Source organism: Aptenodytes forsteri, unplaced genomic scaffold (assembly GCF_000699145.1).
Source record: "Aptenodytes forsteri isolate BGI_AS27 unplaced genomic scaffold, ASM69914v1 Scaffold142, whole genome shotgun sequence".
Classification (NCBI taxonomy): Eukaryota; Metazoa; Chordata; class Aves; order Sphenisciformes; family Spheniscidae; genus Aptenodytes; species Aptenodytes forsteri.
In genome coordinates, this window is record NW_008794598.1 from 4,619,881 (window position 1) to 4,635,434 (window position 15,554).

Below are 15,554 nucleotides of genomic sequence, written 5' to 3' on the forward strand. Positions count from 1 at the left end.
CTCCGCGTCTGTCAGCTCCGCCATGGCCGCGGCGCTGACACCAGGCCCCACCGGAAGCGCTCCGCAAGCAGGGAAGCGCGGGCGCCATCTTGGGAGGGGCCCGCCGCACCTCCTCGGGCGGCCATCTTGGGAAGGGCAAATGCGGGGCTCACGCCGCCGCCTCCGTCCTCACGGTCGGCGCCATGTTGATAAGGGAGGCGGGGAACGAGCGCCATATTGAGAAGGTCGAGGGAAAGCGCTGCTTCCCGGATACCGCTCCCGCCATCTTGTGAAGGCAGGGTCGCTGGTTCCGCCATGTTGGGGAGGTCAGGAGCCCTTGCAGAAGGGGAACGGTGCCGGGCGGGAGCTGTTGCTCGTCTCAGGAGAGGGGAAAGAGGGGAGAAATGGAGAAAGCAAAGGGCAAAAGCAGCCTCAGCATCTGGGGCCGGCCAGTGTCTCCGCCCCATCACTCTGGGGGACACTGCTCAGGAGCAAGCAGGGGGGTTGAGCACCTCTTGCCTCACTCTGACCAAGCTACACCGACGTTTTGACACTTTTAGGGACATTTATGAGGAGAAAGAAATGTCTTTCCCAGCTGCCTGCCGCCCCCCCCCCCACGTTTTCCTCATCTCTCTCATCACTGCCAAGTTACAGTCGTTTAACTGGCACCCGTCAAGTGGGCTGGAGCTTTGCCACCGCTTTCGGCAGGATCAGGATCTGGGTCCTCGGGATATTTGCCGGGGAAGGAGGTTACTTGCATACTTTGCAGCCTAAAAAGGCAAAACCAAGCGTCAACTTGAAAATTTATTTTGGCAAGGCAGTGATGTACAGTAATTGCTTTTTCCTGCTGCCGCCTATAAAGAAAGTGATGAAAGTGGCTGAAATACTGTGGCGTAATATCGGCATTTAATTAAAGATAATGAAAAAGTAGTGATGCATGTGTGCAGGCTGTCTGTGCGTCGCTGTTTTTATGATCGACGCATGTTACCGGGGAGTGGTGGAAACTTGGCGGTCCCGCAGCAGTGGGACCTGCCGCGAGTGGGAGCTGGAGGGGGCTCCGGGAGAGCACGGCGTGGACCACCACCGCTTGCGACCATGAGGCTGGGGATGCTAAGCTGTGCCTCCGCGACACAAAAACTTCTTTAGGGATACCCCTCCTTTCACGCTCACTTTGCCGCCGTGCCCTTCTTGTTTAGGGCATCAGGCAAAGCTCGCCTCGCTTTTCCTGATTTATGCAAGAAAGCAGCAACAAGATGTTGAGATTTGTTAATCTGGTTAGCAGCAACAAATATACACTTAGTAGAGGCTAGGGAGCCCATTAAAAGAGCATACTCAGTTCTGATGGGAAGTGTGAACGTGCTAAGCTGAGCCTCCCCTGCTCACTAACTGGAAAGCACAACTGACAGCTAATAATTTGGAGTGGTGTCTAATGTAAATACAGAATTAGAATATGCTCTTTGTACACATTTTTTGTAAGCTTACAGCTTTCAGTTTGGAGAAGCTCTGCCTAGACATGCAGATGCATGCTGGCATCTAAGCCTGAGCTGATATGAGCTCATGAATCAAATGAACTCCTCTTGCTTTGGAGAAAAAGCACAACAGCAACAAAAAAAAAAATCCCCAAGCCTTCAACTTTTTCATGTTTCTGGATGTCAGGGAAGTTACACCAGGACAGAGTTTGGCCCCGGAGCCTCATGGCATGACCTTCGGAGTGGAGAACATGGGAGTGGTGCTCGAGAACTGGAGGGCTGGGGAAAAGCTGTGATTCCTTTGCAGAAGGGAGGTTGGCGGCGCCGATGCTCAGCAGGAACAGATGCCTCTTCTTTGTGGAGAGAAGTCCATGACCCCTCTCCCTTCCTCCCTAGCAAGGCAACCCTTGGGAGCATCCCTGCCTTCCCTGGAAGGTATGTGGACACCACAGAGAAGGCAGCAGGAGAAGACAGCCCTCTGTCTCTCAGACGTGACAGAGCCTATAGCCCCATGGACAAGCACCTAACTGTTCCCATCACCCTGCCCACAGTGCCGATGATGAGGCTGACGGTAGAGTTTCTGCTTTTTGCAGCCCCTTCGTCATCCCTACAGCTCTGGGCAGCAGCAAAGGCTGCTGGGGCGAGCACAGGCCTGCTGATGCTGCAGATGGGCTGTGATGCTCAGAGATGCTCAGCTGTGAAAAGCCAGTTTCCCAGCCCACGGTGCAGCACTCGAATATCTTGGCTGTAAATATCCTGAGCTGGATGTGGGAAGATGGGACAGCGAGGAGAGGACAGCCTCCACCTTCCCTGCTAGCCCAGAAGCTGCCTTACGCCTGCTGGCAGTGACTCAGATATCGAAAGGGAAGAGCAGGCATGCCATGCCGTCTGCTTCTCCTCCTGAAGTATCAAGACAGGACTGGTGTAAGCAGAGGGGTAGAAATAGATCTGCACCATCTTCATAAAGTGCCTGAAGAGGGGAGTGTGCTGCACCCCAAAAAGCATGGGCAGCAGATGAACCCTTCTACCCCTGACTGAGGGGCTGCTGGAAAAAACCCGCCATCCCACCCTGTCTTCTTATCCCATGGCATTTGGACGACAGTCCTGCATATGTCACCAGGGGAAGTGTCAAATCTTACTTGGAAGCCAACTGTGCCAATTTAACACCCTGTCACTCACAGCCGCGGCACAGGTGTGACCCAAGAACACCGCTTCTCATCCTCCCGATCGTATGTCATGTCCTCAGCCTGCCGAGCTTCTTACTAGGTTAGAAAGTCAGTGCTGATTTCATTCTTTTCTCTCCTTCTCCTTGCCCTGCCTCTTTCCCCCAACTGTTTGGCTGCTCATCCTGCCACGAAACTCTTGTTCGGTTTCTGGAGCAGCAAGATCTTCCTACCTGCTTGCAGACATGGACTTAAGTGCTGCTGGCTGCCAAAGCAGCCTTCCAGGGCACTGGGGATACGGATCTGTCCTGCAACTTGGAGACCATTTTGCTTCTCAACAAGAAATATAGCTCTGACAGTGGGAGCCATGCCTAGAGGATGGTTGGGGGTCCATCTACCTTCTCCTTCCAGCAGATGGATATCTGCTTCTTTCCCACTACTCAAGCCCCTGAGGCTGGAAGGAATTTACTTCCAAAAGCTGAAGCCCCCCTTGCACTTTGGTGCCTATTTGAACAGCACAGTTATTGCTGCAAGGACAAGACAACGGGTTCATACAGTTGCTGTCACAACCAGCCATACATCCCTGAGCTCATTTATAGCTGGGTCAACTGGGAAGAGCCATTGGCACAGCTGATGGCCAGGGTAAAAGCAGACCTTTGCTGCTGCAGCTTGTCTAGGTCAAAATGTAAGAGTAGAGGGAGCCATCCCTGCAAAGTCACATTGGCGGATCTCCCTATGGAAGTCTCTGCAGCATCAGCTCCACCATCACCGTGGTGGGAAATGGTCCAGGGAGCAAATCCAAGAGGCTCATGTTCACTTTCTTTCTTGCTGTCACTGGGCAACGTTCCTTCCTGGATGGCACAGGGGAGCTGTCGGCCCAGAAAACCACTTGAGTAAAAGAGCTGGGCAAGAGGGGATGCTATAGAGACAGCCCTGACCTGCAGCGGAGCTTCTGTAGGGTTTTTAGGAGCAGTTTGCCCTTCAAGGGGAAACTCTCCTTGTTTTCCTGCGGCAGGGCAAATTTAAACCTGGGGTAAAGGTTTGGGTCTTTCAGAAGGAATGTGTCAACAGTGTCCCTTTTTGAAGCAAACAGTCTTGTCTCTGATCTCGCTGGACACTGGTGTAAATGTGGTGCAGGTCCTCCGGTGATTTCCATGCTGGATCTCCCATCGATATCACTCCACTGCAGACTGATTTGCACTGGCTGAGCTCCTGTAGCAATACATGCAGTTGCTTTTACTTTCAGCCTAATGGAATGTATTATTTTCTATCTTCCAACCGCTCAGACTCATTTATAGTGATTTCATAGCTCAACCTGCCTCAGCAATAATCCCTGCAAACTTTGAGTTACACTGAGCTGATCGTTCCACGGACTAGGACTATGCCTTTGAATCAAATGTTAAAGCTGGAATCCACTCCGTGCTGGATGTTGCATTATACATTGGGAGATTTCTTTTCTCCTAAGGGATGGCTTGCAGCAGAGAGCATACCGAGGAGTGTTGTTCTAGCACAAACACAGCTATTTAAATGAGCCACAGTGAGAACAGAATTTGTGTTAGGTTGGGAAGATAAAATTGGATTGAAATTGGATATATTCACATACATACCATTGCTCTCATCCGTCCTTACTTTACATATGTTGGATTTCCTGCTGCCAATATAGAGAAGCAGCTCTAAAATAAGCCAAAGGTATGTAAATGGAGAGTAATATGTTCCAGTGGAATTACGATTTCACCTCTAGGTTTGTTTGAGAGGCAGAAATAAGGCCGGAGCTCTGCCTTGTTTCACACACGCTGTGCCTGTTCACATCACAGCTATGGGAGAGGTGCTTCTCACAATGTTATTTAGATTTATATCGCCTGGGTGAGTAAGAGGGGGTTAAGAGCACAGGTAGGAACTGCAAGTCAGGGCTCCTGCTTTCTCCCAGCAGTGTGGGAGAGGGTGCCCTCCCGTGTCCAGAGCAGGGAGCCTGGTGGGGATGCCCGAGTCCCCCACCCAACACTCCTCACCCTGTGCTTGTGTCGCCAATTTGGCTGGGAGACCCTGCAAATATTTGCCTCAGTTTCCCTCGTTGCCAAAAGGGAGGGCTAAAACTTATTAGTCCACAAAGATTAATTACTCAGGCTTTGCAACATGCTTTGCACTTCTCAGAAAGACGGTGATGTTCTCTAGAACTAGAAACCCTCCCTCTCTTCTTTCCCACACTTGCTGCTTGCCATCTGGCTGAGAGGCATGTAGAAAAGATGACACAAATCCTCCATTTAATTATACTGCACATTTTATTATCTCACCTCAGATTTTGTTGTTAATCTCTTTTACAGATTTTGTTTACATTAGTGGAGTCTTTTAGCTTTAGCAAGCTACATCGCTTTCTCCTCTGATTCTGCAGATACCAGTCAGCTAAGAAGAAAAGAGAGGAAAGAATAAGTGTCCTTAAATTTGTCATTCAGTCTTTCCTAGGCTTTATGTATTGTTTCCTCCTCCTCAGCTCCCCAGCTATAAAGCTAGAAGGCAAAGTGAAATCAGCACAGCCAAAGCGGAATAACAGCTCCCACAGGGATAGAGGGGACCCTCGTGTTTGGGACGTTTAAGCCCAGATAAGACAAAGGTCCAGAGATAACACTAGTGAGACCTATTCCACCACCCCCCAAGTCTGCAGGCAGGAATAGCTGCATCACATACTGCCCCTGGATATTTCCTTTTGCAATTCCAATACACTAAGAGCAAAGCCCAGGGCTGGATTTGTTAGCACTCAACACCTCGAATTGCAGGTAATTCTAGCTGTAATTATTAGCGTTAAGCCCCTGTGCAGGGAGCAAGGTGTTCAGGTCTGACTGCAGGCACTGAGCTGCCTCGCAGGTGCAGCTTGCATTAAAAGCTCTGTTGGAAATTGCATCCTGAAGACTGAGGACTTTTTGGGAGGAGGAGTAGGGAAGTGGGAAGCAGCGCCAAGGAGAGCTGCCGGGAAGTGTTGCAATGCTGCTAACAGTCAATACCAGCTCTAGGGCACAGACAGCACCCTAAGAGAGTGAATAACCTTCCCAGAAGAAGAGCGTGTACATGAGAGCGGGTGGGGTATCTGAGGACTCTGTAAAGTGAGCAAACATGACACAAAAGCCCTTCTGAGGAATATAAATACCTCCGTAATAATGAGCTGGTGAGAGGAGGGAAAGGCAGAATTCCCAAGGCAGAAATCAACCTCCTGACAGTACTGTCTGGGGTGTCCTGTAACATCTCTGCTAGCAGTTTCTCCAGGACATCTTGGTATTTTTCCAGCTGCCTTGGGGTGAGCCACATCCCGGCTTTGACAGGAACAGCTAGCTGTGGAGGAAGCCAGAAAAGTCAGAAGGAAAAGCTGAGGGCAGCACAGGGAGGCAGGTTGGGTTGCTTTGACCCCACTTTGCTCAAGTCGGCAGAGGGTCTAGGGCTGATTTGAAGGGAAGGGGATGATCCTTATATGGGGAAAAGCAACATTTTTAAGCCAATGCAACCTTGTGCTGTTCAGAGTACCAAAGTTTTCATGCATTGGATCATCTCTGGGCTGACTCAGAAACACAGATAAAGGTACCTCCTGGCAACAGAGATCGTAAAGAAGAAAATAATTTCTGAACCCTATAATCCTCCACTATCTCACACCTTGACCCTTCAAGCCATCAGCTTTACTGATGCTGGTGAAGCACCCTGCCTCCAGACTGACTGCCTTTGAGCCAGCTGTGGCTCAGCTGTACCTGAAGTAAATAGAGTTGTTCTGGTCATGGCTGCAGGCACAGGAGAGCTTGTGGTTGCAGCGGGGGGGTGTTAGACACTGCGATGTGCCAGTTATTTAATGCTTTGAACTGTGAATCCTTGCTGTTTAAATCCTATTATTGATTGTTGGTGCACCACGTTTGCGAGAGTAGTTGCACATTAACCTGCATCTTGGCCAACTTCCAGTCTAGCTAGTCCCGCTGCCTGTCCCACTCAGTCTATCCCGCAGTTTGGGGTGGACCTATACTCCTTTTGCTGGCAGAGAGAATGGCTGAGCTCACCGCAGGAGCGGCTGCACGGACAGGGCAAAGAATTCCCTGTATTCAAGTGGAAAAGCACAATTTTCAAACTTGGCTAACCAGGTAAGCATGCCTTTGAGGGCTTAAACTGGCACTTAAATCCCTAAAATTGGCAATTTTCTGCTCTGTATACAGACTTTGGGGGGGTGTGGCTGTATGGGTCCAAGTTTACAAATCAGGTCTTGCCAGTGCAGAGGACTGTGAGATCGGAGGTGACACCAGGCAGCTAATCTGGAGCTGCGTGAAAAAGTGACAAGTTAAACCTAGAGCTGAAGCAGAGCTGCGAATTCCTGCCTTGCAGTTGTCTTGGTGTTCACTGAATGGCAAAGAAAGACCTCATGTTGTTTCCATCTTCCTAAGGGAGAAGCCAGGTGGGTCTGAGGGGTGACCAGGCTGCTGAATGTCTGAGATAATTTATAAGGTGGAGGTAAAACCTTTCTCTGATGCAACCTTGCTCAGTTGCCTGGCAGGGCTGGCAGGAAATGGGTGGTATTCCTTTATATTGACTGAGCTCCCTGATAACACCCGCTGTCTTCTCACACGGGTTATCTACTCCTCTGTAGCCAGGCCCTGTGGGCTGACTCTTGGGCTACTTGTCCCTCTGTGTGTCCTCGTGGGCTCCTTAGAGTCACATGGTTCAACGTACCTGGATGGTCTTGACCTTGTTGACATCTGCACCGGATTGCTCAGAGAAGCCTTCCTCTTCCAGCTGCTGCAGCAAGGTCAGGGATTTCTTCTGCCCTCCTTTGTTCCTCTCCTTTCTCTGCGACTTCACAGTAGAGAGCAAACGGGGCAGTGGTGCTGGGACGCAGCATCGTGCGGGTACCAAACCCACTTCAACAGTGTGATGCCCAGCATCCAGGAGCCTGCGGAGCTGGGCACAAAATCAGAGGGACTGGAGGTCTAACCGCTGCCTGGAGCCAATGCGGCATTCTTCCCCAGGGCCACAGCTCACTGGGAAGGGACCCATCAGCTGTGGTCAGTATGGCCTTGGGGACTGTAATTCTGACATGCAGCAGGGGCTGCAACGTTGGGTGTAAGGTCAGGTTACAGGATTGCATGTAAAGATCTGTAGCAAACTTAACACTTGTAGATGACTCCTTTGATCTGTGCAGGATAACACTGTCAGCAGGATGTGGTAGCCAAGTATACTGACCTTACAGAGCTATTTCAGAGGGCTGGTCCTGGTTCTGTTCTGTAGCAGTGGCAATGAAGTTTAATAAAAGCCTGCACAGCCTCATTGCAAGTGGAGAGCTCTGTGCAGACGTTATGTATTACCAGCCTTTCTTGCAGGTCTGTAATGTCAGTCCTTTCCCGTTTATGGGGCTAAACCTGGCTGCAGGACCCTCCCTCTCTTCTGAGCCCAAAGAGAAAAGCTAAAATTGCTTTGGGATATGATAGACATGAGGGGACATGTAAAATGCAGCAAAGGCTGTGCTCAGTGTTAAACTGACTGCTTGCTGCACACTTGCTTTGGTTTGAATGCGTGCTCAGAGGAGAGGACACAGCCTTTGGAAGTCTGATTTCACCCACGTACATCTAGAAGTCCCTCAATCACCAGCAGACACATAGCTACAAGGGTTGTGATATATGAACAAATCAATCTGGGGACCGTGCGTGGGTCCCCATCGCCTTCCTCAAGGAGACTGAAGGATGACTGTACTCCCCACAAAAAGCAATTGCTATCCAGCGAGCGGATAGCTGTTGGAAACAAGATTTCCCCCCCAGTATGAATGGGTTGTGTCGTGCGGGGGAAGCTCACTTTGGCTGTGTTTAAGAAGATGCAGTCTCTGAGGCTGCCTGCCTGACACCTTTCAACAGTATTAGATTCACATCAAAAGAAAAAACATTCTCCTCTCTGCACATCCCAGAGGTGACAACCATCTGGAGGATGGTTAATTATTTGTTACAACAAAAAGACCCATCAGTATGGTGATGGGAGGCTGCAGCTTCTCTATAAAAATTACAGCCACTAGCATGGAGGAAAGAAAAATGAGACCCACTAGCTGCAGATGATAACCCACACAGGTCTTTTAGTTCTTATGTAAAGGAGTCCAGGCTCTTCCTTTCTAGTCTCACATCTTAAAAGTTGTCTCTGCCCTCTCCCATAGCCCTTAACTTTGGGACGAGTGAGGGACTGCCAGTATCATAGTATCTCCTGTTTGAACAGAAGGGGCAGATGCTGGGGATGACAGTGGCACGGTGTGAATTGGCAGAGCTTGGGGGATGAGGGAGGAAGAAACACCTTTCCTGGTTTATTCCGGGCTCCAGCCCCTGCAGGACATTTCTCGGGGTTACCTGCATTTTCCGGAAGTTGCTCTGGGTGGAAAAGGGCACGAAGCCTTCGGTCTGTTCAGCCAGCATAGACACCACGTACACCAAGAGCAAACTGGCCACCACCTTCTTTGAAACCATCAGGACAGTCTGAATGACACAGGAAAGAAGACACCAGGGTGACAGAGGAGACGGCCATTTGACAAGAAATCCCTTTGGCTTTTGATCAGCTGCAATCTAATTTATCCACCAGCTAACTAGAGGTATATTTACTCTTCCAGTTGCTCCTGAGCTGAGAATAGAAGTATCTTGACTGACAATTCTCCTCTCAAACCTTTTTCTGTAAACAGATTTGTTCTTGAGCAGTATCTCCAGAGACTTCAAGCCCAGCCCTTCAGTACTGTTAAAGACTCCCTCTGTTCTGCAAGCTTTAGCCCTCCAGCTGTACTGGTTTAAGACCCACATACATCCAGAGCAAAACGCTCCCATCAGTCCCACCGACAGCAAGGGAGACAGAGTGGTGCTGTAAGAGAGAAAAACCTTAAGACAGCTGTTTTGTTAAATTGTGTTTTCATATTCCTTACCCCTGAAAACCTGCCTTGATGGACTGAATCTTTTAATAAGCTTCATTGGGTCCAAGAGAGCTGGGAAGGGCATTTGCCAGCCTGGCTCCATAACAGCCTAGTGTAAAGGGCTTTAAAAACTACCTTCTGAAGTGATTTAACAGAGACTTCACGTCAGAAGAGGACTTACGTAAACATTAAATGTTCTCTTTAAATATTAAAATATTCTCTCTGGACGAATTTAATGAAGTCTGGTCCCATAGCTTAACTACTCTACCTGATTGGAGCCTGATCCCTAATTAGTTTCAGAAACCTCTGGGTTTGGATGTTATTGAAAAGACATTGCTAGGTCAAATTTGACCCCTAAATTAGATTTCCCATGAATATCAGCTAGTATTGAACCGAAGGCCAGTGGAAGTTAATAAACATTCCCTTTTCGTAGCACTTGCCAGTCACATCCCTCCGCTGTGTGCCAGTCCAGCGGAGGGCTGACGGCGAGCGAAGGCGCCTGTAGCCCCTCTCCTCTCCCTTGGAGAGACTTCTAACTGCTTAGGGCCGTTTCCCCCCCGCCCACCCACGCTGGGTCATGAAAGCTCTCAGCTGCACTGGGACATCTCCCTGGGTGACCCAGCCAGATGTACCGTTTGCTGCAGTGATCAGAAGAGGATTTCTCAGGCTCTCCCCTTGTAATAGAGCATGTTGATCTGCATATGTGCTGATAACAACGGTGTTATCTCAGTAGCATCAATCTTTTGTGCCTTTTCATTTATTCTATCACTGCAATAAAATACTGCCATATACAAAGAAATAAACCCAGTCACCTCCTTCATCTCTTGTTGACTATCCTTTGTGAATTGATTCGCTCCTTCTTCCGCTGGAGAAACACCCCCACATTAGTCCAGCCAAAAAATGTCTTTTCTGAATGTCCCTTCCTTATTTTGTAAGCAGGACATGTCTTTCAGACCTGAGATCTCTAGCTCAATGTCTCTCCAGGCAGATACGTACTTTGTTGTCAGTGAATTTGCTTCCCAGCTACAAAGAGAGCACAAAGCAGGAGGGTCCCAAGTTCAGCATCAGCCCAACAAAGTACAGCGGTTGCATGGGGCTGGGTGCAGCATTGCCCAGCTCTGCTTATGCCTGCGTAAAATAGGGTGAAATGCCAATTTGGGGGCAGGAGGGGTGAACATCCACCTGGTACTGGTGTGAGCACAGTGACAAGACAGTACATTTAGCTACCGAGCTGTCTTCTGAAAAAATCAAATCGTTCAAAGCAGCTCCCTGAGTGCAGAGGGCCCCCAGGGCTCCCTGCGCCTCTGCAGCACGCGTCGGTGTCTGCTGGGTGCTCACGACAAGCAGAGAGGCAGGAGCTGGTGGAATTGATGCTCCCACGATGGGGGATGAGCAGAAAACACCTTTCCCCTTGTTTAAGCGTCGATTTTGTTTCCTCCTTCTTGTCAGAGTCCTCTCTGCTGAAGCCAACACGTGCCAGTAACACCAGCACCTATCTGAGCACCCATGAAGTGCCACCCCACCGAGCTTGCAAATGGGAGCAGAGACCAAGCACCTACCTGGCGAGCGCAGCCACGGGATGCTGGAGGTCAGACCTGTTCTTGCTCCCGTTCATGCCTGGATGCTCCTGCTGGTTTTCCCACCCTTTATATACGTGTAGAGGCACCGGTGCGCGATCACTTACCTGCACAGGTGCCCACATTTCCATCAGAGCTGACGAACGGCTGCCTGGCATGCATGGAAACGGGTTTGCCAGACAGGGAACGTTGTTATCTGCATTGGATTTTTAAGTTTCTCATTTCCAGGAAGATCCCCTTTCCTCCCTCCCCAGGCTTCTGTCTTTAGGCTGGCAGCTGTTCTCGGTGGGTGCCACAGCTGGACAGGGTCTCTCTCTCTCTCTGCCTCAGTTTCCCCATCTATAAGATGGAAAAATTCCTCTCTGCTTATCTTTTTAGATCATGAGCCCTCCAGGATAAAGCATGTCTGATGTGACTGTACTAGTGGTAAAACGATGCCTGTGTCTTAATTATATTTCTACTGTAACGTGGACAAATCACAATAATAACAATGAAGCCACAAAATAAGCATAACGCAGAATGAAGTTTAACCCACCAGCATTACAAAAACACTGATTTAAGGTACATACCCTGGCAGATTCTAGAGCTAAATATTAAAATAATAAATAAAACTATACATGCTAAATCTATCACCAAAGAGTTTTATAAACTGAGCAGACAAGTGGGGAAATATCAAAGCAATCCAGGGGATTTATCTGTCCATTTTGAGTCTTCATGCGGCCCCTTTTACCATCATAACTGAGCATCTCGCAGTCCTGGACACACTGAACCGCCTCGGGACACAAAACTGCGCACTGACATCTCTCTCCAGACAAATGAGGTGCAGAGAGAGCAAGTGACTTGCCTAAGATCTCATCTTTGGTCTCCCAAGACGATCAGACAGGCGCTGATGTTGGAAGGTTTGGGATCAGGCCAGAAACGTCCTGGTGCTTCTCACAGACAGGTGGCTACGTGCGAGGAAACCTGAGAGGAACCAGCTGAAAACAGGCGAGATGCAAGAGGAAAAAAACGAGTTGGGGAAGCAATTAAATACTCCTGCATCAAATGGCTTTACGGGGTGTTATAGCAGGGGTGTGCAGCGGCGTTCCTGCCTGGCTGGTCGAACACTAAGCACTGGCAGCGTTTGCTGGAGACAAGGGGAAAAGAGCTATTGCCCAAGCCTGTGAAATGACTTTTCTCACCTAGCTCCATTGCAGCGAGTCAACACGTGTACACGCTGCACTGCACGTTGGTCCTCACAAGGGACTTGCTGCTGTCACTACAGTCAATAACGCTCGATTTGGGCCAAACCCCTCCTTAAAAAATGTGGCAGTCGCTAAGATGCTTCCCAGATCCCTGCGCATTTACTGCAGCTTATCACTAGGCAATGAAGTGGTCCTAGCTATAAAACTTCCAGAGAGGTCAATTGAGTTTTTCTCCCTGGGACCATGTTTATGTGTGTTGATGAAAAGGACACTGCACGATAGGTTATTTTTTTCCCCCTCCCATTGCTAAAGAATCTGCGCAAAGCCCATTTGACACTGGTTCTCATTTTAATTGACTTTTCCAGTATTTTTTGCATGGTTATGATGGATGCAGCTGACGAGTCAGCAGATGGTGTTGGGAAGTGACAAATTAATTACCAAGAAAGGTCACTTTTTCAAAGCACTAAACTTTCCCATGTCTTGTCCCCTTTTACCTCAAAAATGTGGCTGGCTGGCAGGTTTCCCAACCATCTGCGATGAAGCTTTCTGCATTGGAAAGGACAACCTTTAAAATAAAAAGGGAAGATGAAAATTAATCATACCTGTATTAGTTGGATGCTGTCTGCCAGGTTCACCTCTTAATTATGCAAGAGTACGCAAAAAGGAAAGGAAACGGAGAACTGAAAATAAGGGACCTGACTCCAAGACTTCTTCAGTGGAAGCGCCGGAGTGGGTGGGAGCAACAGGCACCTTTTTGCTCTAGGTTTGCCCAGTCCATAAAAGCAGCTTTTGGCATGTCCCCATTGCCAATGCAAAATGAGGATAAATGAAAATAAAAATCACAGCTGGAAGTCTCACTCCCTAGCATTCTAATGCAAAAAATCTGTCCTGCTGCGGTCCCTGTAACCATTTGCAATCTGCAGCCCCCCTGAAACTCTCTGTTTTTTATGAAGCAAAATTGCAGCAAAGGTTAGAAGCTTAACAAAAATATGATGTACAAAATGGAGTTGCTTGCAGTTCTGCTCGTACCTAAAGTTAAACGTTTAACTTTGGGAGCCATAATTGGGAGTAATTTTAACAGGAAACTGGCAGTAGTAGTAAAGTCCATTAAGCCGTGCATCAATTGCAATGTCAAGGAATCAAGGGAAAATGAGCTCCCTGTGCCAGCGACACTGAGCATTTGTCTCCATGTCCTGTACTTTTCCCTCCAAGTCGCTCTGTGCTGAGGGTATTTTGGCAAGTGGGTTGCATAAAAAACAGGAGACAGAAGCCAATGCGAGTCTGAAGCTGAATTTCAGCCCTAGGCTAACGCAGCGGGCAGAAAGCATGCGGGGAGAGCGTGAAGGACTGAAATGCTGCACTGTCTCTCCGCCTGACTCTTGGTCAGGCATTAGGGTGTCCCCCAGCAAAGCTTCCAATTTTGGGGTGAGCGTCAGAGCCGTAGCACTAGCCCTCACAGCCACAGTGGGCCAAATCACCCTCTCTTCCCCCATATCCGACAACCTCCTTGGATGGGGCTGGCACGTATAAGAAGGGAGGACATGGCTTCATGCACGTCCAGTCTGCTCTCACAGCCCCACCAGACCCACAGCAGCCATCAGGCTTGGAAAAAATATGGCCCCCAGCCCCAGTTCCCATTCCCAGTGCCCACAGGAATATCTGTCTCGTCCCGCTCACATTAAACTATTCTCGTTTGGAGTCAGATGGGTCAAAAACGTGGCGCATGCTCTGCTGAATTGAACATCTGCAGTCACACAGCTGAAGTCGACGTAGGCAAGGAGTTCATTTTAGGCTCCCTGCTTTGGAAGTAGGAGCAGAAAGCTCATTCTCACAGCCCAGGCACCATCCTCCAGCTGCTGTCTCTGCATGGACGCATTACAGATTTAGCAGGCGCTGCTGTCTGTGGCTGCCGAACGCTCCTAATGAATAAAGCACCAGTGGCAAATTTTAATGCAGTTTTCAAAATATTAATGCTAGATAAATATTTGAAGAATCACAGGCTTAAAACACATGTTAATTTGCAGCATAAATGTTTTAAGGGCACAGACTTCCCCCTCCCATCCTCATGCTTGCCTGGTGCCCACTTCAATTTCTCCCCACTGCTTGGTGACGTAATTCACGGCTGCACAGCGGGGCTGGGTGAGAATCAATAGCAAGGATTTAACTCCTGCTCACTCCCAAAACCAGTTCACCCTCCTGGTTCTAGCAGCAAATAATGATCTCCTAGATTAATGGGGAATTTGTCTCACGTTGTTTCCTCTCTCCTCCCACTCTGCCTGGTTTCTACAGCTAACCCAGAGCCCGGAGGCTCTTCTTGCTGATGGCAGTGAGCTGTCGATAAGGTGCAGGTCAGACATGGGGTAGGAGGTGCACTAGAAGGTAGGAAACATCCTACCACTCGCCTTTCAGAGGCAGCGATCTCAGTTTTACCTGCAAATGCAATGCTCTGTAGCTCTTCAGCACCAACATCTCCAAGAGACCCCAGATGGAGCAGCATCTTTGCAGCAGACCCATCTCCAGGGGGATCACGCCGATTTACATCCTCAGCAGCTCGCTGAGCTCCTCTGGGTCTGCAATGCACCTGCAAGAGCTTCCCACAGGCATTTAAAGCCTGACAAATGAGTGCTGCACCCCGTAATGCCAAAACTTCTCTGGAAACCAGGCCTGAGGTAACCTGGACACCCCAAAACTGGGGACATGTGGAAATTCTGCCTGCTGCCTCAGTTTCTCCATGGAAGGATGGAAGGACAAGAGAAAGAGGAAAGCATTTGTTTCTGTCCATAGCCTGGATGGATTTAGCTTCTCTACCAGTGGTGGAGGAGACAGGCACTGGCCAAAGTGTCCTATCCCATAACAATCGTCTTCCAGCAGAATTTAAAAAAAAAATTTAAAAAAATCCCTTTTTTTTTATAAAACAGACTTCCGTGCTTATAAAAACTTTATAGTCTCTCAAATGAAGGAAAAAAAAAAACCAAGAGGAAAGTGTTTTCTTGCTTTGTTTTTCTTCATTTTTGGTCACTCCTTTGCCATTCTCTCCCCGATCTGGAACAAGTGAAGAGAGAAAGGAGAGGAGGTGAGAAAACAAGATGGGATGCATCTCATCTGTTTCCATTTTGGTCTTCAAATCCAAACCACCGGGTTTTCACTTGAAGGCTCAGGAATATTTTTAGGAATGGTAGAAAAGTGCAGTTACATGCGCAGTGAGGGGCTGTGGCTGGCTCATCCCTCGTGGATGGCTGCTCTCCCTTCGCACCCGGCTGCCCTGGCTGGGGTGCTGCAGGCGCGGGGCT

The 15,554-nt window shown here is 49.0% G+C and overlaps 1 protein-coding gene across 1 annotated transcript; it reads right to left on the reverse strand.

Moving 5' to 3' along the window:
• Window positions 1–4,944: 4,944 nt before the first annotated feature.
• MLN (motilin) lies at window positions 4,945–9,081 on the reverse strand. Its single transcript, XM_019470353.1, has 4 exons — window positions 8,956–9,081; window positions 7,304–7,420; window positions 5,751–5,932; window positions 4,945–5,011 (listed from the first exon to the last, which is right to left on the reverse strand). Exons 1-4 carry the CDS (start codon window positions 9,070–9,072, stop codon window positions 5,008–5,010), a joined length of 420 nt encoding a protein of 139 aa, XP_019325898.1. The 5' UTR covers window positions 9,073–9,081; the 3' UTR covers window positions 4,945–5,007.
• Between the last annotated feature and the right edge of the window lie 6,473 nt (window positions 9,082–15,554).